The following is a 24008-nucleotide window of genomic DNA, read 5'->3' as shown; positions in this document are numbered from 1 at the left end:
CCTAATTTCACATGTACAATTCCTGATCTTAACTGACAGCTACCAGTATTAATACAGGCAGTCCCAGCATCAAATAAAATATTGGGAATTCATGGAAAGGGAACAGAGAGCAAAAGAGATCCCATCATCATGCTACAATATGAATCCATAGTTTGCCCAAACACTTCTATATTGAGTGCAGGGTTTGCATTAAAAAAACCCAATAGGGTGGTGTCAGAGATGGTTGGAACAACTTCCTTTTCAGGGCTGATAAGGACTTGATGATATTCACAGCAAAGTAAAAAAATATTTTTGCCACTGATTTCAGTGGTCTAGATCAAAACTGATTCCCCAGGAAACACGCTCATCCCTGGCCTGTGGTTGTGTTTGGTATGATCACAGAGTGGAACTATCAGTTCTGAGTAAATCTATTATACATTTCACTTGTGTTGTTTTGGTAAATAACTGTATATATCTTTTGTTAGATGAGCTAGGAAAGAAAATGAAAGCACGGTTCCATACTCCACAGTATTTGTGTGTCTGCAGCATCCAAACAAATTCAGGTTAATTAGTCACTGTAGGGATAATAGATGATGTACTTACTCAATATTCATTCTTGAAACCATATCCAAAGTTGTGAAACCTGCAGCCATGAAGTTATTTTTATACTGACCCATTTTTATGGAATCCAGCCAGTCACTGACTGAAACAAACAAAGGATATTCTGGAACTTCACCAGGTGAATCTGGCATTCTGTAAACAAAAAAAAATGCAAAGGTTACCAAGCAATACAAAATATGACACCCAATTTACTCTGGTAGACACTGTTTTTACTAAAAGGCAGAAGGAATGAGAGAGGAGTCTGAGCTGTAAAGGTCAGATCTTAACTGAGGATCTCTTTAACCCATTGTCTAAAGCTTATAAATCACATCAATCTGCCAAGTTGCACGACTTAAAACAATACATTTTATTACAGAACTGCAGCTCAGTAACACACTGAGGAAAAGGCCTCTCCCACTGCTCTTATTTTTGTTCCACAGAATGTTTCCTTGCAGATCGACACGTTCAGGATTATAGTAATTGGTTAATGCAGCAGTCAATGTAGAGGACAAAGAAAATTTAGCATAAGCTGCCATTAAAAAAATTAAACCACCATGAGATGATTTTTACATTTATCTACAACTGCCCCCCACCGCCGATGGCGCCTTATTGTGATACCATTATGCTACAGGAACACTTTGATTACAGTACTCAAAAGCTAAAACTCACCCTAAAAGAAGCAAAAAGAATAAAATATCATATCTTTGCTTTTACATAGAATTACAGAGTAGCAAATAAAATTGGAGCTAATTTAGTCTCATTTCTTTTTAAGTTCTTTGCCCTAATATTATCACAACTGAGACAAAGATGGGAAAAAAAAGATTCCAATTTTGGTGCATTGATTTCCAGTTTTCTGTTGTGTGCCACACTTGGGAGGGCTCACAACTGCCACTGGCTTTATGCATTTTGTGTAGAGAGACTGTATGAACAAAATGCAGAAAATGCACACTGCTGTTTGTAAAAGCTTTATGATAGTCTTTAGGAGAAAGACACAGTTTATTGAAAATGAAAATTTAGACACCAAAAGCCAGCCAACATTATGGAACATGACTTAATGTGTAACGTAGGAAGCAACACAGCCCAGTGTCTTAACGTACCAAGTTTTACCCACACATATTCAAATACATGAAGTACAGTGATTTTCATTCATATTATCAAAATGATAGAGGGAGACACTAAAGGACAGGAGAACACTGTTAAGTACAAACTGTAACTAAAGACCTACCATGGTCCCTTCCCATCTGAATTACTCTATAATTCTATAGAATAACTGCTGACCTTCTAAGTTACCCAACAACTGCATCAAGCACTCTCAAATGAATGGAAAACACTTTCCCAAGCAGGTGAAGTCAACAATAGTTCAATAAAGCAGAAATCTTTTAGATCTTTAACTATGATTTAAAATAAAAAGAGATAAAAATACATTACTCTGATGCTAAATAAAGTGATCCAGGTACAAATAGCAAGTCATATATATATTTATATGCATATACACATAGAGGCTGCTAACTCTAGGGGATGGATATTTAATCCCACAAGTCCCCCTAGTCTGTGTTGATGAAATGGCTGTAAGCCTAACTCCAGGTTTTCCTACCAACTTCTCCATTCAGGCTTTCCCACAACAAGGTACCAGCCCGAATTTTGCCTTGTTGCTCAGCCCTTCTTAAAAGCATTTAAAGGTTCTCAGCAAGCCCCACTCAGGGCTTGAGAACCCCTTATAAACCTAGGGAGTCTCCATGAAAACACTTTTATCTTAAGGTGACTCTTAGTGGTGAATGAAGAGAGTGAGGCCACCTGGACCTTCACGGATTTAGGCTGATATGCAGGGACAGCTTGGATCAATAAGCCTACAAATACTGACAAATTCTTCCACCACAGCCTTGCTTATCCTGTGGCTGCATTCATTTCTGTAATATTAATGAAAAAAAACCCTGGGCAACAGTACCAAGAATTTGTTGTGGAATGGTAACAGCATAATCTCTTATTTGTCACTGCTGCCCTTCTGCTGCAGATAAATAAAGATTTAGCAAGCTAAGACACAGTTCACAAATTGCTTGAGCACTGTCAGATAGAGAGACAGGCTGTTGAACGGAGAAAAAAAATTACAAAGAGAAAACAGGCACATAGGAAAAACATACTCACCAAAAAAAAGAACAAAGAGATTCACAAAGATTAAGGATAGACTGTGCACAAACAGAACTTAGCCAAAATTATAATAAAAAAGCCCAATATAATCTGCATTTATAGAAATGAAAAAAACCTCCTTCTACAACAGTGTATTAACAATAAAGCAAACCTTAAAAAGGACTTAAAATGATTTGAACCTGCATGACTTTAGGAACTCAGAACTTTGTGGTCCTCCCACTCCTATGTAATGCCCTAAACCACATAATGAGAGCCACTATGTGTTATGAAAAAACAAAATGTACCAAATAGAGTCTTACACAAGTACGTCCTCCACTAGGGTATGAAGGGTGCTGGGATTGCGGATCAGCTTGTCCAGGAAGCTGACAATGTCACTGAATTTGGGACGGTGGTTCCTCTCCTTCTGCCAGCAGTGAAGCATTAGTTGGTGAAGAGAAGCTGGGCAGCCCATGGGAGCTGGAAGCCTGTAGCCCTCTTCAATGGACAGTATAACCTACAGAAATACAATGTGTATAATTACCAGGCATTAAACTGAAAGGACAGGCCGACACTGACAATTAGAAACCAGGGAGGATAAATTATTAATGGCACAGCCACCCTCACTTGATGCATTGCTGGGGCTTCACTCAGGGAATCAGGACTGGCAGGGGTGTGACCAGAGGAGACATGAAATATTTTGTAGGCATATGAAACACAGTAGGAACTTTTTTAGGCTCTCTGATCATCCTCTTCAAACAGCTGAGAATGGAGAAGAGGAATAAAGAACTCACCAAAATCACCATCATTTTCATCTACTTCAGGAGCCACAAACTCACCTGGTGTGGCCACTGCATCTCAGCACGCTGTAATATTTGCATTCTGACACAGCGTTTGTATGTGGCAATGCCCCTATACACTTAAGCACTAAAAATACACATTGTGGCCCCTGACAAATTTACTTGGTGTTCACATGTTTCTGCTGATCCTTAGAGTATGATTAAATCAGGCAATGTCCCTCACACCAAGTTACAGCACAGTTATTTTGGAGATTCCCTCAGAAACCTGGATGTCCGAGATGTTTATGACTAAACGAAAGTTAATAAAATTATGGTATTACCCTAAAGTGAGTGAGACCTTCAGATCTAGAAAACGTGTTTGGTAAGGATTTGGAAAGAAAAGAGGTCTGATGCCAAAGGTAAATCGCAAGTATGAAAAATTACAGTTGATCAGAGTTGAAGGAAAGCTGACTTTTAGTAATACAAGTAGTAAAAAATACTGTTTGAAAATGGGATGGCATATCAGCATGGCTGGATAGGAGTTAGCAGAAGTAGGTAAGGTCCATGGAAAGCTTACATGGATCCATCCCATGAAAGATTTAAAAAACATGAGGAGAGGTCAGTAGGTTCTGCAATGAGTGGTGGTAGCAGTGGGGATGATGTTACAAATTACACAGTCAGGATTTTTTTTGGTATAAAAAAGAATGCAAAGCTAGACAGTGGCTAAGCAAAAACAAAGCTAGGAAAAACACCAACCCTACCACACATGCATCACCCTCCCACATAAAAATCCAGCTAGTGCTAAATGTTGTCTAATGTACAAATGATTGTACACAGTATTTATAACCACACAGCGCACTTAGGAGGAACATACCGACTGCATTGATCCCCACTGTGCTGCAAGGAGACATCCATCATTTTCACACAGATGTATGTACATGCTGCAGACATATTAATGCAGCTGGAAGGGGTTACATTAAACTGTTTACAGCAAATCAATGTTTTACAGCACCAGCTCTGGCTTCAATTTATTCAATCTTATTATCCTGGAATATATCCCCGTTCTCTATTTGAATTCTGAATTAATGTTGGCTCTGCTCAGCAATGCCTAACACTTACGCTGCAAGCAATATGTAAATAAAATAAGAGTAATGAAGCTATGCTAGGACCTGAGCTCCCCTTGATGGCATGGCAGGAAATGGAACCAGGTTTCTGTACCTGCTCACAGCTGATTGTCTGTGTTTTATAAACACAGGTGACTTGGTCCTGTAATGTACATGCTGCTCTTAGAGGAAAAGATGCCATCCCATTGCCAGAGAAGTATTTCCTTCAGAACCTTGCCTCCCACTGATGAAAACGTCCCCGTGGACTCAAGATGGGCGAAACTCAACCCCACGTGCACGGAATTTTATTCACATTTGTTTTTACATTTATTATTAATGTATCTCAAGCAGTTTGTCCAAAGTGGCTTCATAAAACACTCCTGACAGTGAGGGGCAGAGCTTAGCTGGTAGTGGCCACTGAAGAGGCCATCCTTAGCAGCCCAGAAATGCAGATACCATCATGTTTACATTTAACTGTGCCTGTTGCAAATGATGAATTTATGAAATGTATTTTGCTTTTAAGGCAACAGGAAAACTGCTCTACTTTTATGAGACTTACAGCATTTGCTCAACACAACAATAGAGGGCTGATGAGATTTTGCTGAAGTAATTTATTCAGGAAAAACCCAAAAGCGACCATAATTTTCCAGACATATTTTCTCTGCCACACTTTATTTTAACATATCTTTGAAAATGAAGTCACAGTGCATTTTGTTTCCTCTCTTGTTCAAAAGAAACATTTCAGTATGAAGAGAAATGCCAGCTGGTACTGGGATAATTATAATTTCTCATTAATACCAGCACATTTTAAAAATAAATTGGAAATATTGCCTCATTAGTATCCCTTGTGAGGCAAGTATTATTTTTAGGGTCTAAGAAGCAAGAGTAAAGATGTGATAAGTGTCGAATACTGCAATGGGAATCAAGTCTCAAAGGAAGAATTAGAGCTTTTTAGTTCCTTATTTATTTATATATTTATTTTAGCTCTTGCTCTGCCACATGCATAGCACCCATCTCTCTCTGTTCAGAGAAATCAGATATCCATGTACCTAAAAGGGAAGAAGTATTAAGTTTTTCTTAGCAATATAAAATTATATATTATAAAACATGTAAAGATTTTACATGTTAACTCCTTTCAAATGCCTTTTTCCCATGTCAGTTTAAGGTTGACAAAGCACCACGTTAATCATGAAATCTGCATCTACAAGAAGGATACAGCAACAGCTTGTTTGATGTTAGACATAGCTGTGAAGTTTGACCACAGAGTTAGTATTATATATTGGTTATGATACCAAAATTGTCTGAACAGTATTTTATGGACTTCTACAGGAAATTTATACAAGTTTAATTTCAAATTAATTGGCAACTGGCAAAAATTCCATCTGAAAATGAAGCTGTAATCTTCCTGATAGTTTCATTATTAATAGTAACATAGATTCTTGCTTTCAAAAGTTAACTGACAGCTTTTTTAATGAGACTGAGACAGAAGAGAGTCCAGAGGGACATTGTCCCTGTGTCCTCCTGACATCTGAAAAATCTACCAGGAGGGAGAGGCAGCTGCTCCTGCCTCATGGTACAGAGCCAATCCCAGGTGCCTGCCAAGTGTTTTGATATCTGTGGGTTGAGAGAACTGTATTAGGATAAGTTTATTTTTTCAGTATTACAAGAAACTTTCAGGAGTGTAAGGAGTTTTATTCTGTTTGCTACAGTAGTTTTCTTGCATACCAATCACAAATCCATTAAATATTCTTTTCATTTTTTTTTCTTCTTTTTGAACGCTGTAGCTCTGCACCATGCACTAATTTATACGGTGGCCTCTAACAGGTGTCCCAGTAGACTTCACTCACAGCTGTTCTACAAACCAAATGCATGGAATATAAATCTTCCTTCCCTCACATGAGCATTAGCAAGCCAGGCTCTTAGCACAATCTGTTCATCAGTACACTAGTTTCCTTGGAAAGTTCAATATCTTGGCTAATGTTTATTAATTAAGCAATAAGACACGACAGACTGTGCAGCAGCCCTAATTAATGGACACCTCTGGTGCCTGCCACACATCTAAGAAGTGCATTAATCAGCATCAACACAGTTTGGAAGTGACTTACCACGGTAATAAAATGGTTATTAACTTAAACAAGAGCATTTCTCAAACTTAGAAACATTTTTAAGCCTCTGCATTATGCCATGTACAGTATTAATTTTATGAGAAGCATTTTTCAACTGAGTTTCCTTAAGTTCAGCTTCCAAATCCTTGCTGAGGAATATAAATAGAGGATACTGGATTTGCAGAGGTGTTGAGTCATTCTGGATACCTGTGAGCAGCTGTAGTCTCTGAACACCAGACTGGGTTTATTTAGGTGGCAGGTACCAGTTTAGAACTTCTCACATCAGCTGTGTTCATCACTTACTTAGCCATGGTCTAAAAAAGTGAGTTCACTTCCCTAAGTTATGTAATTAGAAAAGTAGTTGGTAAGATGGAATGGGAAAAAAACACTCCAAAACCAGACCTGGCTCTGCAGAGTTTATACTTGGAAAACTTTTGGTGATCTACCAAAATCCACCCAATTCAAGAAATATTTAAATTTCTATCTAGAGAAGAGCTTTATTATGATCAAAACTCAGTAAGTGTTTTAATGGTAATGTCAGCAGACATTTTGATGTAGCAGAACATCTGACTATACCCATGCAAGACCTTATCAACTGTTGTTGGCATCCTGTGTCTTTTATGAATCTGTTTAGTGCACATCCCTCTCTGTTATTTTTCCTTCCATCTGTGCAGTACCACTGACCTTTGAAAGTCCTATTATTTCTGCAAAATAAGCTCCTGTGAATTCAGGGTAATTTATTGTACTAAAAAACCCGTCCCAATATCCAGTAAAATAAGCTTTACTTTATGTCTAATAACTTGGAATTTTCCAATGACACTCGAAGTCACTAAATGTATGTAGAAGGTCACAGGTGCTCACTGCTCTCATTCTGGCACTGAAGGCCTGTGGGTAGGAGAAAAGGAGTCCTTTGTGCTGGGAACTGCTGAACTGCTGGGAAAGCCCCCAGCAACTGGCATCATTAGGGCCTGCAGCATTATTTTGTATTAACAGATACTTTTATTTTGGATGTAGGAGTAATTAAATGTTGCTATCTTCATGCTGTAGCTGATTATTTAATATATTCTAAATTGAGAGGTTTGTGATAGTCTGCTTTTTTGTTTCTGATGGGTTTGGTTGTTTTTTTCCTTTTCTTCCTGAAACAGTAAAATTATTTTTTCAAATTAAAATCTCTCTCAGATCCTTATCCCCAAATGACCGATCAGCCTTAACAAGCAACCAGACTTGAAGAGCTGAATAACTTAGCAACAATGTAAAAACAGCCATCTGGGAAAGTCTTGTCAATTCTTCAGAACCAATGCAGAAATATTCTAAGCACATATATAAGAGAGGTTAAGGTGGCTTGGCTGATATTCCACATTTTGACATAGAGATTGATGGCTCGTGTGAAGACCAAGTGTACCAGTTTGAGCTGTCACAGGGACTCATCAAACAAGAGAATTTGTGAAATTTAAATTGCAGTAGAGAAAAAAACCCCATGATTTCCCCTTTTCCATGCTTCTTTTTCTAGAATAAACCTTCAATTATACTGGAAGCAAATGTGGGATTTTTTTTAATTGTGAAGGCTTATTTGGCCACTGCTTTTGGATTTAAAAAAAAGTCAGAAGAAAGCATAACTTTTTTATGAGGAAGAGCTATTGTCCTGCACTGTGGTTAAGCCTATACATAGTTTGCAAGGTAAGAAGAATGCACTGAATTCTTAGAAAGGAGAATTGACAAATACATTTCTCATGGCAGCTTCATTCTTTCAGAATTTAACCATGGGTGCCCACTGAAGGGCAGTGTCAGACTGTACTGGAGATAAGGGGCCAACTCCATCAGAATAGTTCCAGTATTCCCTCGAGTTTTGGTTTACAACTTCACTGAGAACGTCATGCACTTGCCTATGATTCTTTGGAACAGTCTTTACTCCATGGGAGGAAGCAGGTCAAGGTTTGAGCTAGAGAGGGCCAAGTCTTCAGGTTGCATAAATAGCCTGCCCCACTGAAGTTGACAGAATAATGATGATTTAAATGAGCTGAGATTCCAGCCTAGAAAGGGAATTGGAGAGCAAAGCAGGGCAGGGAGTGGCAATAACTTTCCAAGGACACTTCAACGAGTTGCAGATTAGTCCTGGGCAGTACTCACATCCTGGTTGGACATCTCCCAGTATGGCCTCTCTCCATAGGACATCACCTCCCACATGACAATTCCGTAGCTCCAAGCGTCGCTGGCTGAGGAGAACTTCCGGTAAGCGATGGCTTCAGGAGCAGTCCACCTGATGGGGATCTTCCCACCCTGGAAAATTGGTTGAAAATTGGTCAATATGATTAGGATGCAGAGTAATGCATGTTTAAAAGAAAAAAAAATCCTGGATTCTGAGATTCTACATTCTGACTTCCATCAATTTGCCTTGTCAATTTGCTGCAAGTGGAAAGGAAGAAATATGCCTTTTTATGGAATTCGAAAAAAATTTGATTTCATATGTAGTCTAATTCACCAATACCTGCACTCTGTGAAAACAGCGCAGTTCAAAGAGCAGAAAGCATTTGAGATGATTAATGTTTGTTCAGTCATATAAATAATCAGAACACGCCTTTTGATTGAAAACATCCCAAGCCTTAAATTCCTAGTTTGTTGACATTTAAGCTTTTTCCCTAAATGAAACAGAAACATCTATTGCAAAACGGAACACTGAAAGCTCTTAATAAAATTATGTAATCAGAAAAGAAGCTATGGGTGTTCTGCACACTTTCAAAGCATTACATTCGATGGTATATTTTAATTTTTGTTGTGCCCTTTAAATATCCAGGCAGAAAACAAGCCCAGTGTGTTCCTAAATGGGCATTTCCTTAGGATATTCAACAGTGTCATTCTGCAGCCTACAACTTAAAAGCCAAGCTGTCCCACCAAAAAAAGAGTAAGGAATCAATCAACACACCTAACTTACTGTTTACAAGACCACAGGATGTAGGACTTTTCTCTGACATTAGTACTTTACACCACTGTATCTCTTCTATTCTCTCATAAATAGTTTCTGTATGAAAACTACTTTTCCATGTCAGAAAAAAAGAGGTATTTCCTCTCCAGGTACATTGCTCATTTCAAAGGTATATTTTTTTCTTTTCAAGACTGTACATTTATCATCATTCTCATGGAACTCTTTAGAGAGAGGAAAGCAGTATGGTGAAGGTGCCACTAGATGGTAGAAGGAAGCAGTCAGCAGAGCTGAGCTCACTCAGCAGTAGTTGCTTTCAACAAGCAGTAATAGACTCTGCTCAGTGTTATAATTGTATTTCTGACTGAAACAAAAGGGGAAATGAACTAGAACATCCGTTTGGCAATCGAGAGAAGCCAAAGTTAAAAACAAGTATGTAAATCTCTGTTAATTTGCTTTGAACGTATAAAAAGTTGTCTGTGAGTTGTTGAGGCCTCACTTCAGCTGGCTGAGAAGCTGTTTGTTCTACCAATAACTGGTTCAAAATCCAAGCTCTGTGTCTGTGAGGATGTGCCACTCAGCCAACGCCTCCTTTGTGATGGGAAATGCACGGTTAACATTTATGTTGCATGACAGTGGCCAAGATGTCCTTTGTACCATGTTACATTTTTTACAGCTGCTTTTTCAAAGCCTTTGCTTCCTCACATGTGGTAAACCACTTACTGATTTTAGCACTAATAAGGTATTTTTGTATTTTTGCCCACATACCTCCACTACCTGCCTTTCATTTATCCATTATCCTGGTGGTCACAGCACTCCTCTGGCACATCAGAGATGCAAAAGACTTTATGCCTCAGCTGCTGCCACCTGCCCTCACCAGCACTGCAGTGAGTGATACTCTTCGTCCCTTCCTGGTACAGCTGTTTCACTTGGGAAGCAACTAAAAGCGGTTTTTGGGTATGAGACTGAAGAAATAGGGGGACAAAGGAGAGTTGTGATAAGATGTTCTCCAAGGAAAGGCCAGGCTGATTTCTTGTCTCTTCTCCAGGAAGTATTTATTTAATACCTTCTAAAGAAATTGGGTAAGAGCACTTGGTGTTTGATCTCAGAGTCTGGTTTCAGTAGCCTTTTCATGGAATATGCAAGGCCAGGCTTCCTGAGGTAGAGGAAAAATCAGCTATTTGATGCCACAAATGTGCACCTTACACTGGGATGTCCAACCAAAAGGATGCATCCTCTGAGAAAAAGAGAGTTTTAGGGTCTAACTGCAAAAGATACTTGAAAACTATCTCTTCACACCGCAGAGTTATGGGTCTTTTGCTTTCTACTGGATCAGGTTTAGTTCTCTATTTCCAAACATTTTATTGCCAAACTTATGTAATTCCATCCTCAGTTAGATTCCTGTTTTGGAGTGTTTTATTAATAATTTATTGTTTTTTGAATTTTAGCGAAATTCTTATGTTAATAATTAAATATCTACTTGTAGGTAAAACAACAAATCTATACATGCGAATAAAAGGCATTTGGATATTTATACATTTTACATTTAATGTCCATAACATATTATGGATAACATAACAGGAAAACTGTCTTTACACTATATTCTTTCCATAAAGCTGATTTTGTATTCCCAAATTATACTCAAAAGAGAGGGCACGTCTTGAGCAGTGTTTGCAGCTAGATTTGTGACTCCTGGCTAAATAAAAATGAGTTTTAAAGAATCTGATCAAACTCTATAACTACTTTCATGACACAGCTTTACCAACTGATCCCTTTTGGACTGAAACAGTAGTGGCTCATTGCGTGTGAAAATGAGACTGAAGAACAGAATCTTAACAAAATTCAAGGCAGTTCATGTTCAAGGGCATAAGATGTGTTCAGAGTTGTAATGTAAAATAAAATCCTTTTGTGCTGGCTCTAAAAACCTCTAAAATTTTTACAGTGGATTCATCTTGTGTATGAAGTTGTTATATTCATAAAAATGTAAATTTCAGTACTTAATTATGTTTGCAGAATATCTTTTTATGCAAAAAAAGGTTGTTTTATTTATTTGAAAGCCATTCAAAAGGTGGAGATTGCAATATGAGAACCTTAAGAAACATATATGACTGAAGAGTAGTCATAGTTGCTCGTGCATAATAAAAGAGCACATAAGGTTTAGAGTGGCTGAAAATGCATTTCCCATTTCTGATTAGAGTAAAAACCAGTGCTACTGATACTGGATATGCCTTTTTATATTTTAATCTAACGGGGGAAATAATAAAAGCAATACTTACTGTTTACACAACGCCTCACCTTCAAATCAAGATAATTTATAAATCATCACTTTGCTGCTATAGCAATGAAATCTCTCAGAGCTGCCTGCATTAGAAAGCCTTATTTGCTTTTAGGTAATTCTCTCTTTTTTTTTTTTGGGGGGGGGGGGTTGCGGGGGTTTGGGAGGAGGGGCAGAATGGGTGTTAGGAAACAAATTGTTTTCCTGCTTCATCTCATACATTAATAATGATATCAGTGATAACCTAATTTTATTTTCACACAGTGAAATAACAGTAACTCCACTGTTCAAATAATTAGAATTCAGCCTTTTTTCCTGTATGCTGCCAGCTGAACAGTGCCTATCTCCTCATTTTTTTTGTGATTGTAATTTAATAAGCAATTTTACCACGCAGCATCAAGGGTCCCCTTGGAATTATAATATTAGGCTCACATTGCTGAGCTTGTAGAAGTGTTCAGAGATGAGCCCTTGAAATGAAATTTACCCCTCAGCCACACCTACACACACGCTCGCTTTCCCTGCAGAACTGGCAACAGCACAGTTTGCCACACATTTGAAGGCAGGACTGGAACTCCATGGTGCAGAACACCTCATTCTTTACCTCAGGCCATGCATGAAATAGAGACAGTCTTCACAAAATGCCATCTCTCCTCTGAGCTCACAGCACCAAAAAGTGCCTATGATGTCTTGTGTGGCCACAACTGTGTTTTTGCTTTCTCTGGTCTGATTTTTTTCTCTATTCTGCATGTTAGACATCTCTTTAAAACCAGGAGGCATTAACAGTTCCTTTAATTAAAAATCAAACCATATTTCTAAACTCCAGTTGAACAATGTAGCTGGCAGCTACAGCTCATTATTCTACCAAAAAAAGGTTGGGATGTATCAGCAAGCTCAAAATGTGTGATGTGAAGAAACAAAGGAGGAAGCCTTTTAGATGCCCAGAACTTCTGGCATGCCCTGATAACTCATTAAAGTGAGGAGTGGTAGCACTGAGAGCCTGAGATACAGAACTGAAGGCAAGGTGTGTGTGAATTCCTACTGCATGTGCACAGGCAGCAGCACACAGCAGCAGCCAGAAGCAAACCCAGCAGGTGCACCAGGCTCACCGTGCCCCAGAGATGTGAGAAATGCCTGTTCCTGTTGAAAAGCCTGTTCTGGATTTTCCTGGAATGACAGACAACTTCAGAGGGACTGTCACAGCACTGGCTGCAGTTCTCCTAAATGCTGAGGAGCTAACCCATCAGACCCAGGTGCACAGGTATCTAGAACTGTCTAGTTCTGGGATAAAAGGTGCTGAACTGTGTACACCATTAGTCTGATCTGGCACGGGAATTCCTGTGCATCTGTCGGTTACTGCTCCTTCATGTGCGATGTCACTGGATCATGCAATCATTTTCCAAGACACAAGTATAGTACCTGTCTGTAGCTCAGTGACAGAAATAGGGGGAAAAAAAGAACTTCAGAGTGAAGAGAGACAAAATTAATGAAAGATAGTTAGTTTTAAATATTGGACATAATTCATCATTCTGTACAAAAACCTTCTGCCACTTTACTGGAGTGATGCTTTTATTTGATGCTCAAATTTTTCATGTGCAAACCTACAAGCAGTCAGAATTTAACATCCTCAAAATCATAATTTAGAACTATTCAGTACTATCAACAGTCTTCTGTTGTATCTATTGAAATATCAGAGGAACTACATGGCAAGATAACAAAACTGCTCTGAAAAAGCATTTCGGAATTTGCGCTCATTATGCCAAATTCCAGTCAGTTCTACCAGTCTCATTTCCCTCAGAATTGAAATGAATAAATCCCCCTGATTTTCAAAAAGACTGAATTTGCTTTTAATCTCTGGGAAAATATTAATTTTCTTTCAAATATCCTGATTAACAATGCTGAAGTTAAATATGTGGAACTTGATTTTTCCCCTTAAGTTAGCTATTCAAATTTTCAGAACAAGTTATTTATGGCTTTGAGAACATGTTAATTTTAGTGTCTGTTAACCCCTACACTGCATATCTATTTGTGTCTTCCAAAAGAGGGAAAGCTCTTGATGGATGGAAAGAATCAGCACTGAAAATATTGGCAGAATTAAAGCAGACAAGATAAAATGTCTGACCACAGATCATCAGAAACACTTCACATTAACCAGCACTGATCAGAAGTGTATCAGGGTGATTCTCCAAAATACTCCACACCAACCTGCGTTTTGTCTTCCTAAAGGCCATGAGATGGATGAATTGGGTAGTGCTACGCAGACATGCAAACCTCCAGCAAGGCAGATATATCCTACCCTGTGACCTTTTAGCTCAAAAAATTAAAGAATTAAAATATTAAATTACTTTGCTAAAATTCAAAGAATTACGAAATCAGGAACACTCTCTAGTACAGTGGAGATTCTCATTAGGAGTGGCAGCAGCATTTATTTCCTTTGAAACAAAGCCCTTCAGCATGCAGGCCCTTGCCTGCTCTGAGGCACTGATCTTACCTGGGCCTGAGAGATCATAAGAAGGCTGTTAAAAATGCATAGTTCTGACCCTCAAAATCCACATAAGTGAAATGGTAGTGCTTATTTTTGACCATTTACATCTATCCTGCCTTCGTATTTTCTTGACAGGGCAATTTAAGGAACTTGATACAAAGACACAGCAAACTCCCAAATACAAGTGGTTGATACCATTGCCTCTTGTTTGTGTAATGAACTGGACTATACATCTTTTCTTGTTAGACAGGATGCCTTTATCTACAAGGTGCTCATTGAAAATCATGGATTTTTTGCCAGAAATATTAGTTAAGTTTTAAAATATTTGTTTAGTTTTTAAATTACGAAGTCTTTGTTCATTCCAGGCCAGGCAGGTCAGTAAGGACTGGTGGTGTCCTCAGAGCCCTGATGAGGACCAGTCAAGTGTACACGGACAGATAAACCCAAGTATTTTGGAAAATCTCTTTGAGACTGGTCTCTTGAAAAGTAATGATGAGACTGGTAGGGCCAAGGAGCCTCATACTGTTTTAGAGAGTGGGATTTTACATTTCTTTAGGATTAAGAATCCATTTTACAGTATTGTGTGCTTGGCTCTCAATCACAGAGAAACCCTTTCTCCTTCTGAAATTAAATATCAGGAACATGCATCTCTACCAAAGCCAGTTTAGAAACTATAGCACTATTTGACAGTAATGATAGGAAAAAATGTCATTTTTCCTTGAAACTAATATTTCTGGCAAAGATCTATCTCTTTTCAAGAGCATCAATTTCAAGCTATCTGCCAGCTGTGTCAGCACAGCTCCCATTACAGCTGTAACCAATTTCTTGAGAGTTACTCCTCCAGAGTCCTTCAATCTGCACATCCAGCCCATCCACTTTGCTTACACAAGGGGTCCTACCAAAGTCAATGGAAAAGGTGAAAAGGATTTTTTTTGTTCTGAGATGCTTATTTGAAGGATACCTTACGTTGCACAACTCTGCAACAAAGGAATTTGCTACATGGTCCATTCTTCAGCAGAACTGAGTTACCAAACACAAATATTTCTCTAAACTCAAGTAATTTAAGTTGAAAAAAAAGAACTTAACCAGGCACTGTCTTTCCTTAAAAGTATCAAGGAAGGCTCATCTCTGAAATTATGCCCCTGGCTTGCCCAGGGCTTCACAAAGTATTTATTATTGGATCAAAAATAAACTGTTGCCGTGCACTGCTTGAACACTGGATGTTATTATCTATCATTAAAGACTTCACAGCTAGTGATTTCCACACTCATATCTAGCTGACATGGACAGCAAACACTTCCCAAGTTTCAGGAATCAAGTGGCCTCTCTCTGTGCTGCCATAATCCCCAGATCATTCATTCTGCCTTGCTGCTGAACCCCTGCCATAATTCCTTCCACGCCATACAATATGAAGTGGCCAGTAAAAACTCAGAAGCATCTGGGAACTTGGAAAGGGAGAGCACACTGCAATGGATTTAAATGTAAAATTAACACTATATAGGCTATAATACTGTCTCCAGTAAACATTTTCATATTCTATTCTTTGGGATGCTGTTCTAGACAGAATAATGAATTCATATACAGCTTTCTCTAGGGTACATGAGATTTTATTTACCTAGGGCTTGTTCAAAATTCATTCCAGAAACAAGTTGGAAACACCACAAAAATCAGGCTTTTCTTCTGAGAGTTGCAGTACCACACATGGATGATCATCAGAATTATTATGAGGCTGAGCTACTCTGCAAGATCACTGCTTTAGTTTTCATCCCAGCTGCATCAAGAAGTGCAGAGGAGAATTAATATCTTAGTAACTGATGAATTAAATTTTCTGCTCACATTTTTGTGAGGTCACTTCTCATTTTATCCTGAAGGAGTTTGCTAGTTATTTAAGTTTCAGTCAATTCATGGATAAGTAGCTGGTCGAAAGATGGGAAACCAACAGTCAGAAAGAAAAGGTCAGTTTTTAGAGTGGCATCCCCCAGAGATCAATGCTCATGTCCTGCTGGCAGTGTATGTAGAATCTATAATCCAAACCGAACTGGGAACTTGTAAAATGGTACTAGAAATCCTAAGGTATTCATGGTAGTAAAGATGATGAGGATTTACCATAAAAATATACCAAAGAACCTTATGATACTGAATTGCAAATTGATAAAACGTCACAAAATTCAGTGTCATAGTGATGCACACAGAATAAAATGCTCCTAACTTTACATAACAAATAACACAACTCTGTACTAAGCTGTCATGGTTCAAGACAGATCTTGTGGTTATAGCAGAGAGTTGGCTCTATAACACTATCAACCTCCTGCTCAAAAGCAGAGTAATGGAAAAAATGGAATGAAATTGTAAAAAAAAAATCAGGAAAAGGAGAAAGCACAGCACTGTTGGAACCTAGGATATTCCTGCATATTGCTTACTGATCACAGGCTTGATCCCACTTTCCAAAAGCACACACTGAAACTAACAGACAGAATAGGTGATCAAAGGCACAGAATAAAAGAAAGTAAGAATGGTCTATAAAACCCTGACTATAATGGATCAGACAATAGATGGGGATGATAGATCCAAGGTACATCAAACGTAAGTGGAAAGCAGCAGACTAAAAACATTAACAAAACTTTTTTTTTTTAAAGACACGTTGCTACGGGATGTCACGGACTCTAAAAATTCAAACCTTTTCAAAAGTAACTAGGTAAACTTAAGAGAAGAAATATTTGTGAAGGGTGTTACATACAAAGACCTGCCTCTGATTTAAAGGAGTCTTTGAGCCACAGACCTGAACGCTCAATAACCTGAACTGAGAATGCATCATGTGCACAGCATGTGCACTCTTTTATTACTGAGAGCCTGGAATTCCTGCTTGGAATCTACCACTTGTTCGCCTTTTGGATTCATGCTTCCAAGCTCACAAGCACTGCAGCTGTCTCAGGCCATTACTCTCTTCCCACCACCTCAGTCTGTTTGCAGGTAAAGTAGAAGCACATGGTTAACAGTGTCACTGGAAAAAAGTCAGTGATGTGCATGTCAACAGCATTTCAGGGGAAAACAATTTAAATTTAAAAATTAATTTAAAAAAAATTAAAAAGTTAAACTTAAAGGAAGCCATCAGAAGCGAGGTGTTCTTTGATGTGAAAGAGTATAACTGTACATGGGTATCTGAAGGATCACAAGACATTTGGTTGTTGTTGTTGATTCTATGATTACATTCTTACGTCTCTATCCATGTTTATGGATATCCTTTTTGACCAAACCTTTTGACAAAAGGAAAGAAACAGTTCTCCTGTTAGTAAGTTTTAGCAAAGGAGAAAGCATTAGGTACTTAAGGAGAAGAATCTGTAAAAGTACTGCCGTGAGAGAGTGGAGGCTGACTACTGGATGAACACGTGGAGGTCTTATGTTTGCTCCATAGAGACATAACACTATCTTGTAATGATTTTAGTATCCTAACTTTCATCAGCAATAAATAATTTCACTAAGGGGAAAAAAAAAGGAATAAAAGTATTCCCAGACTGTTGGGAATCATGCAACATGTTAGTTTCATGTCTAGATCAGCCCATACTGCATAAAAATATGGTTTACATATTTAAAGGGAGATGGAAGAACAGCTGCTGATGACGGCAAAGCAGCTGAGTCCAGGGCCATGGATCAAGAAGCATGACAGGGACCACGGATGTGTCAAACACTGAGCACCATGGCCTGCCTTCCCTTCTGGGGACAGAGGGACAAAGACAAGGAAGGGATTGCCAAGGGCAGGGTGGGCAGTGAGGCTCAGCAGAGGGGAGGATGGTGACAGCCATTTCTCCCACAATAGGCCAAAATGCTCCCAAGTGCCACCCTGCTGGTTTTCCAAAGAAAGGAAGTGTAGGAGCCACAGCTGCACCCCCAGCACATCTTTCTGCCAGCCAACCCCAGGCTGGGGGCTCAAAACCACTGGCATTTTCAAAGGCATGGATGGTGGGAAGGCAGAGATGGGAAAGGCATCCCAGGCTAGAACCAATCACAAACATGGTGTTCTAGTGTCCCTTTTGGCATTGTCACCTGCTCACTAGCTGTCACTTCAGGAAAATGCAGATCTCCCACTGTCTTGTGTCTGCCAGTTCTCTGCAGAGATCTCAGGGACCATTGGACATCTACAAATATATAGCTGATCCATTGCCTATTTCCCATGTATTTAATGAAAACCAGTACCAAGCAAAGCAGAGAGATCCCAGTATTTCTCCTGACAGACAAGCTCAGGATGCTGCTGTACTTCTGGGCCAGGCAGCAGCTCAGTGGTCCATCAGGATGCACAACTTCAGGCACAATACAAGTTTCCCAGCTGGCAAATATTTGGGCTTCTGGGGAGACAAGTATAGGGATGTGGAAGGCTTATGGGTAACGTGATACTAAATGAGGCCACAGGGGCATGGGAGGGATCCAAGCTTTACCAGAGAAGTAGAAGAGCACAGCAAGGAGCTGGAGGCATTGTGAAGGCGCTTGGGGAGATTCTCAGAAGATCAGAAGCTGTGCTATTGAGGTTGCGGAACGCAGCCTGAGAACCAGGATAACTGTGGCATGAAAAGGCAGCTGATGTCTGTAATGGAGCCCCAGGACACAGGGCTTCATTAAATAAAATAAATGAAATAAATAAATGAAATAAATTCTTCCCACCTCCAGGAAGGTGTCCCACAGATTCACAGAATTTTCTGAGTAGGAAGCGACACACAAGGAACATGGAGTCCAGCTCTTACCCATTGCAGCAGAACACAGTGTTATCAGACTGTAATTTCAGAAACACAGATGAAGTGTATCACCAAAAAACTGTCAAAGAAATGAACACATAAGAGAGTAGTTTTCAGTCCAAGTTAGGGCTGCTTCACAACAAAGCTTCTCTGATATTTCTATTTGGTGTAGTGACACAGTGGCACTGCCCATAGATCACTGCAGTGTGGCAGTATGCAAATTGTAGAATAATAGGATAACCATCTGTTGGATGATGAATAGTTTGGCACAGGAATGTGGTCAAGCCTTCCTGCAGATACCCACACTCACCCAGATCTCTGCCAGCTGCCTGAGTAAAGGGCACTGAACATCAAACTGGCTTCTACCTCACTCTCATCAGCAACTCACCAGAGCAAAGCCCTGACTGATGAGTCTGATGGCAGCTCCAGTCACACCAGTGGCAAGGCCAGTTTCATATATTGGTGTTTATACCGGTGTAATCTGGCTTACAGACACTGAGGATCTGCTTCTGACATTTCTTAGTATTGCCCTTCCTAGACTTTTGTACTTCTTTCTGTATCTTGATATACTTTAATTGAGGCTTGTGAATGGTGGCACTGGAATACCTTTTGTTCTGTAAGTCAGCTGGATTTAGACCTTGTAATCCCCAGATAGCATAACACTGAGTTTTTCTGATGGTGCATCATACTAAATCGTCATCTGACTGATGATAATATAATGGGAATAACATATTAACAAAATTTATCATTCCTGTACCTTGCTCAGGGGATGTTTTACTTTATCATATGATATATTAGTTGTCACTTCCATGACATATTACAGTAAGACATCATCAGAACCATTTTGACAAAGTAGTAACTTTGATATTGGACATCAAGGCCAGGTTGGATGGGGCTTGGAGCAACCTGGGATAGTGGAAGGTGCTCCTGCCCCCCCACAAGGGAGGTTGAAACTACAAGATTTTTAAGGTCCCTTCCAACCCAAACCATTCTATGATTCTCTCACTATTCTCTGACATCAGACTTGCCACTGGTGCTAAAACAGTTGTGGTTTATCTTAAAATGACACCCTCTAAGCAGTCAGAGCTTTTGCATTACCTTTGTAAGTTCACCACAAAGCTTCATCAAAGTAGCAGCCGAAAATTGTTTTGACCTTTTGGAGTGTCTCTACAAAAAAAATCCAGCATGTTTATTTCACTAAAAATAATGTACCTAGGTCAGAATCTTGGAAAACAAGGAGGGTTTTTTAAAATTATTATTTTAAATTTAGAAATGTTAATTTAGCAGAGGTAGATCATCAAATGACAGAGCTTCTTAAACCCCCAATTCGTTGAGAGACAGCCATTTTAATAATTTTCAGCATTCACTGATGGCCAAGCTGGCTAAACAGCCTTCAGGCACAGGTGCATGGCAGTCATGCTTACGTGGAAACTTGCATAATATATGGGTGCAACTTCTGCAGGAAGTGTCTTTTTGTGCTAACCACTCATATACACTGACAGTTTCTTCTTGTTCAATCATCTGAGCTACGTTTGTATACTGAAAAATGAACATATGCATATATGAATATACAGATAGGAAATGGATTTCCAGATCTCTGGTGGACAAACAAAAAACTGCATTGCAACAGGCAGCTCTAGCACAGCTGTGCCTGCAGCATCTGAAGGCAAACTCTTTCAGGTAATAGCATTGGAGAAGACAGGATAAATCAAATCATTCAGCAGAAATTAATGACATTTTAGGAAAATGCATTTTTCTCCTCTGTCTATAGATAGTTAGCAACTTACTCTTCTGCTCCCGCTTGATTTCTGGATTATGACCTTGTATACTTAAGGAAATTAAAGCCAACTGGTTCTGACATCAACAAAGCATGAAGTTATGGAATACCAATGCATGGTTTTGATTTCATATTTTCAAGGTCTTTTGTGTAAAGTGCTGAAGTTCAACCTTATCTTCAAAATCTGTATCACTTGAAAAGTGATGCTAATCACCAGAATGCTGATCAAGACAGTACTTATTTTCACACTCACAGCAAAGTAGGGTGTATTTTATAACAAATGCGTTCCTCAGTTGCTTGTTTTTGGTGTAGACTGGGGAATTTCTGGAGCAGTCTGGTGATCATTCTCAAGAATTCCCAACAACCAGTGAAAATCCAGTGAAAGAACTGAAGGAAGAACTTGAATCTTTCAGAGGATGGGGATCATACTTGTACTAGCTGTTAAAACAGCTGTATCAAGATGAAAAAACTTCAGGTAAACTCTGTGGCCAGTGATTCAACACCACCAAAAACAACACTGAAAAGAAGCCACCATCCCTTACCAGCAATTTGCAGAACACTACGTGATTTATTCCAGGTACCAGAGAGCTGACTCATTACAGCCTTAAGAATCTGCTCTGGGAAATTGATACAGATGAGTCATGTATCCTCCTTAACAAACTTCCACACCTTCTGCAGTACTCTTTGAGACTGTCCCCATGACTACAGCATCAATGACTCTGGGGCAAATATTCTTTTCACTAATGAAAGGTAGATTAGGCTGAACTTTTGGCATAACTCAGCCTAATTTAAAAAAAAAACCAAAGTCATGCCCTCCATCCCCAATCACAAAAAAGTAAATGAAAGCAATGGACTAATTTTTTTCATGTGCATTGCTTCTTGCAATATACACAGTGTTTCCATGGACTAATGCCATGGCATTTTATTGCACATTTGATCTTTTTTAAGTGCTTCAAAATCTTTCAGTTGTATAAGATTTTCAGCAGTGGAATATGGGCAATTGCTGCTTCATTAAAAATGTATAGCAAAAATAAGCATGAGTATACTTAAATAATTTTATTTATTTTGGCAGTTGAGGGTTGAAAAGCTCAGTGTTGAAACTGCCTTCTTTATATTCATGATAATCACAGCAAATGCACCATACAAAAACCTCGAGCCAGATAAACAATCTTGTTTTTGCATTGTTGCTCAATTGTCTTCACAATTCCCTAAAAGCCAATAAAGCATTTGTTGGAGGTACGCTGACCAATAATGATTTTTTCCAAGCACTGTAATCAAATGAGCAAACTTGTTTTTCACGCTTCCTATTTTATAAATATTTCCAAAAACAAGAGGTGATTTTGCTGAATGATTAAACCTGAAAATGGTGCAGTAACACTGCTCAGCCATTTTGCTCCTCAGCATCTTTTACAGCTCCCAACTAACTACTCCCATGGCATCCCTCTGAAGAAGCTGCTGTCTCCATTTCACAGTGGGAAAAACAAAGACAGAGGTCGAGGACCATCAAATATTCTGAATACCTGCAACTCCCAGTGGTAATAACTGAATTTCTGGATGCCCACTGTTACTGAAACCAGGCTGTAAATGATTTACATGAGTTAAACTGCAAGGCAGAAGAGCAAAAATCTCTGAAATAAAGTTTCAGCTTCAGCAGTCGTTGGCTTTCTGGGCTGTGCCTTCATCTCACATATGAGTTATGATAAATTTTGTAGTTATAAAAGCAGAAGAACAAAAGAATGGTCAACTGCTCTGAATGCTTATCCTTCACAGTGTGTTCACTAAAGTAAAAAAATCTACATACAGATTTTAAAGAATGAAATAGTCATAGGCAAAGCAGAACCAGTTCTGATTTGGAAAAATCACAATTATTCTCAGTGTGCATCTAACCAGGAAAGGATAAAGTATGTGATTGAAAGAAAGGTATTACCTCTACCAATTCTACCTTGGAGCAATCTTTATAATGAGCACCAGAGTCCTGCATTATATTCCATATGCAATTGAGAAATGTTGCTAAAGTTATTAAGCCACAGAAACAGATATAAATCTCTAGTTTGTTAAACAATGAATCATATTCACTACAATAAATAAACCTTTTCCTCAGTGCAACACTCTGTTGCATGTCCCAAAGTACAATGGTGTTGATCTCCCATCTCTGATTTTGTAAACACTAAATACCATTCTGCTGGTTTTGTAACTTCTAAGATCATACAATCTGTTCTATTTTCTTTACTCAGTTTAGCTCTAAAGATCAGAAAGCAAGCTGATAATTTCTCTTTTTCTGTTATTCAACTTGCATGCTACCTCTCATAATGGAAATTCAGTTTCATATTTTAGGCTTAGATTTGTTTAGGGCTTTTTTTTTTTTTTTTTTTTTTTTTTTTTTTTTTTTTTTTTGTATTATCTATTAAGTCTTATTCCTCTTACCATTAATTTGATTAAACACACATCAGAACTACTAAGCTGCAGGAGCAAAACATTGGGTTTCTTGTGTTGCTCTGGGACTTGTCATCAAGCCAAACTCACAGATGTTCCAATGAACACGCAGCATTTGGTCCATTTCTAGGATAAACATCATAGCTTGCTTTATCCATACTGTCATGACCCTGGATAAGTAAGCAGCAAGATCAGCTGAGTCCCCTCACCTACACTGCACTTTTGATAAGCTGACACAAAGCAGGAAGCAAAAGTTAAAGAGGCAAAATTAGGGAAAAGGTAAAAAATCCTCGTGATTTTCATGCCTCATCCCAGAAGATTTTCTTCTTGGAAGATTGGTTTGTTGTTTTGCCTGTTGTGACAAGATGCATTTTTCTTACAAACAACAAGGCAGGTAGAAGTACTCAGAAGCACAAAAACCTGTGAAATTATATTTAGTAGCTGGGTAGAAATGAGATGACTGTGATGGCTCCCAAGTGTGTGAATAACCCTCCCAGAATCCTCACAGGGTCTCACCAACTTCTGTTGTGTTCCTGAAAGATACTGGCCTATAGAAACTTAATAAGACAGAAAATTGGGTTTTGATATTTTGAAGGACTCTGACATAAAGAAAACAACACATGTGCCTACATGAAGGAATTGCTCATGAGCAATGAACAGCTTGGTCCACGGAGATGTCAGCAACACAGCAACAGCAAATGAAAGTGCGTGAT

The 24008-nt window shown here is 38.8% G+C and overlaps 1 protein-coding gene across 4 annotated transcripts in view; it reads right to left on the bottom strand.

Annotated features, from left to right (window-relative positions):
- The window catches only part of EPHA6 (EPH receptor A6), a 388929-nt gene that overhangs the window by 12574 nt on the left and 352347 nt on the right, over positions 1–24008 (bottom strand). For all 4 annotated transcript variants that reach the window (XM_032095757.1, XM_032095772.1, XM_032095765.1 and 1 more), the window contains 3 exons: positions 8815–8964; positions 3024–3217; positions 583–732 (listed from right to left, as the gene is read on the bottom strand). In XM_032095757.1, the coding sequence (XP_031951648.1) occupies positions 583–732; positions 3024–3217; positions 8815–8964 (494 nt within the window). The remainder of the gene's footprint in view (positions 1–582; positions 733–3023; positions 3218–8814; positions 8965–24008) is intronic.

Source organism: Corvus moneduloides, chromosome 2 (genome assembly GCF_009650955.1).
Source record: "Corvus moneduloides isolate bCorMon1 chromosome 2, bCorMon1.pri, whole genome shotgun sequence".
In the NCBI taxonomy this organism is placed as follows: Eukaryota; Metazoa; Chordata; class Aves; order Passeriformes; family Corvidae; genus Corvus; species Corvus moneduloides.
The sequence above is the reverse complement of the archived record's forward strand: the minus strand, read 5'-3'. Positions and strand labels throughout refer to the sequence as shown.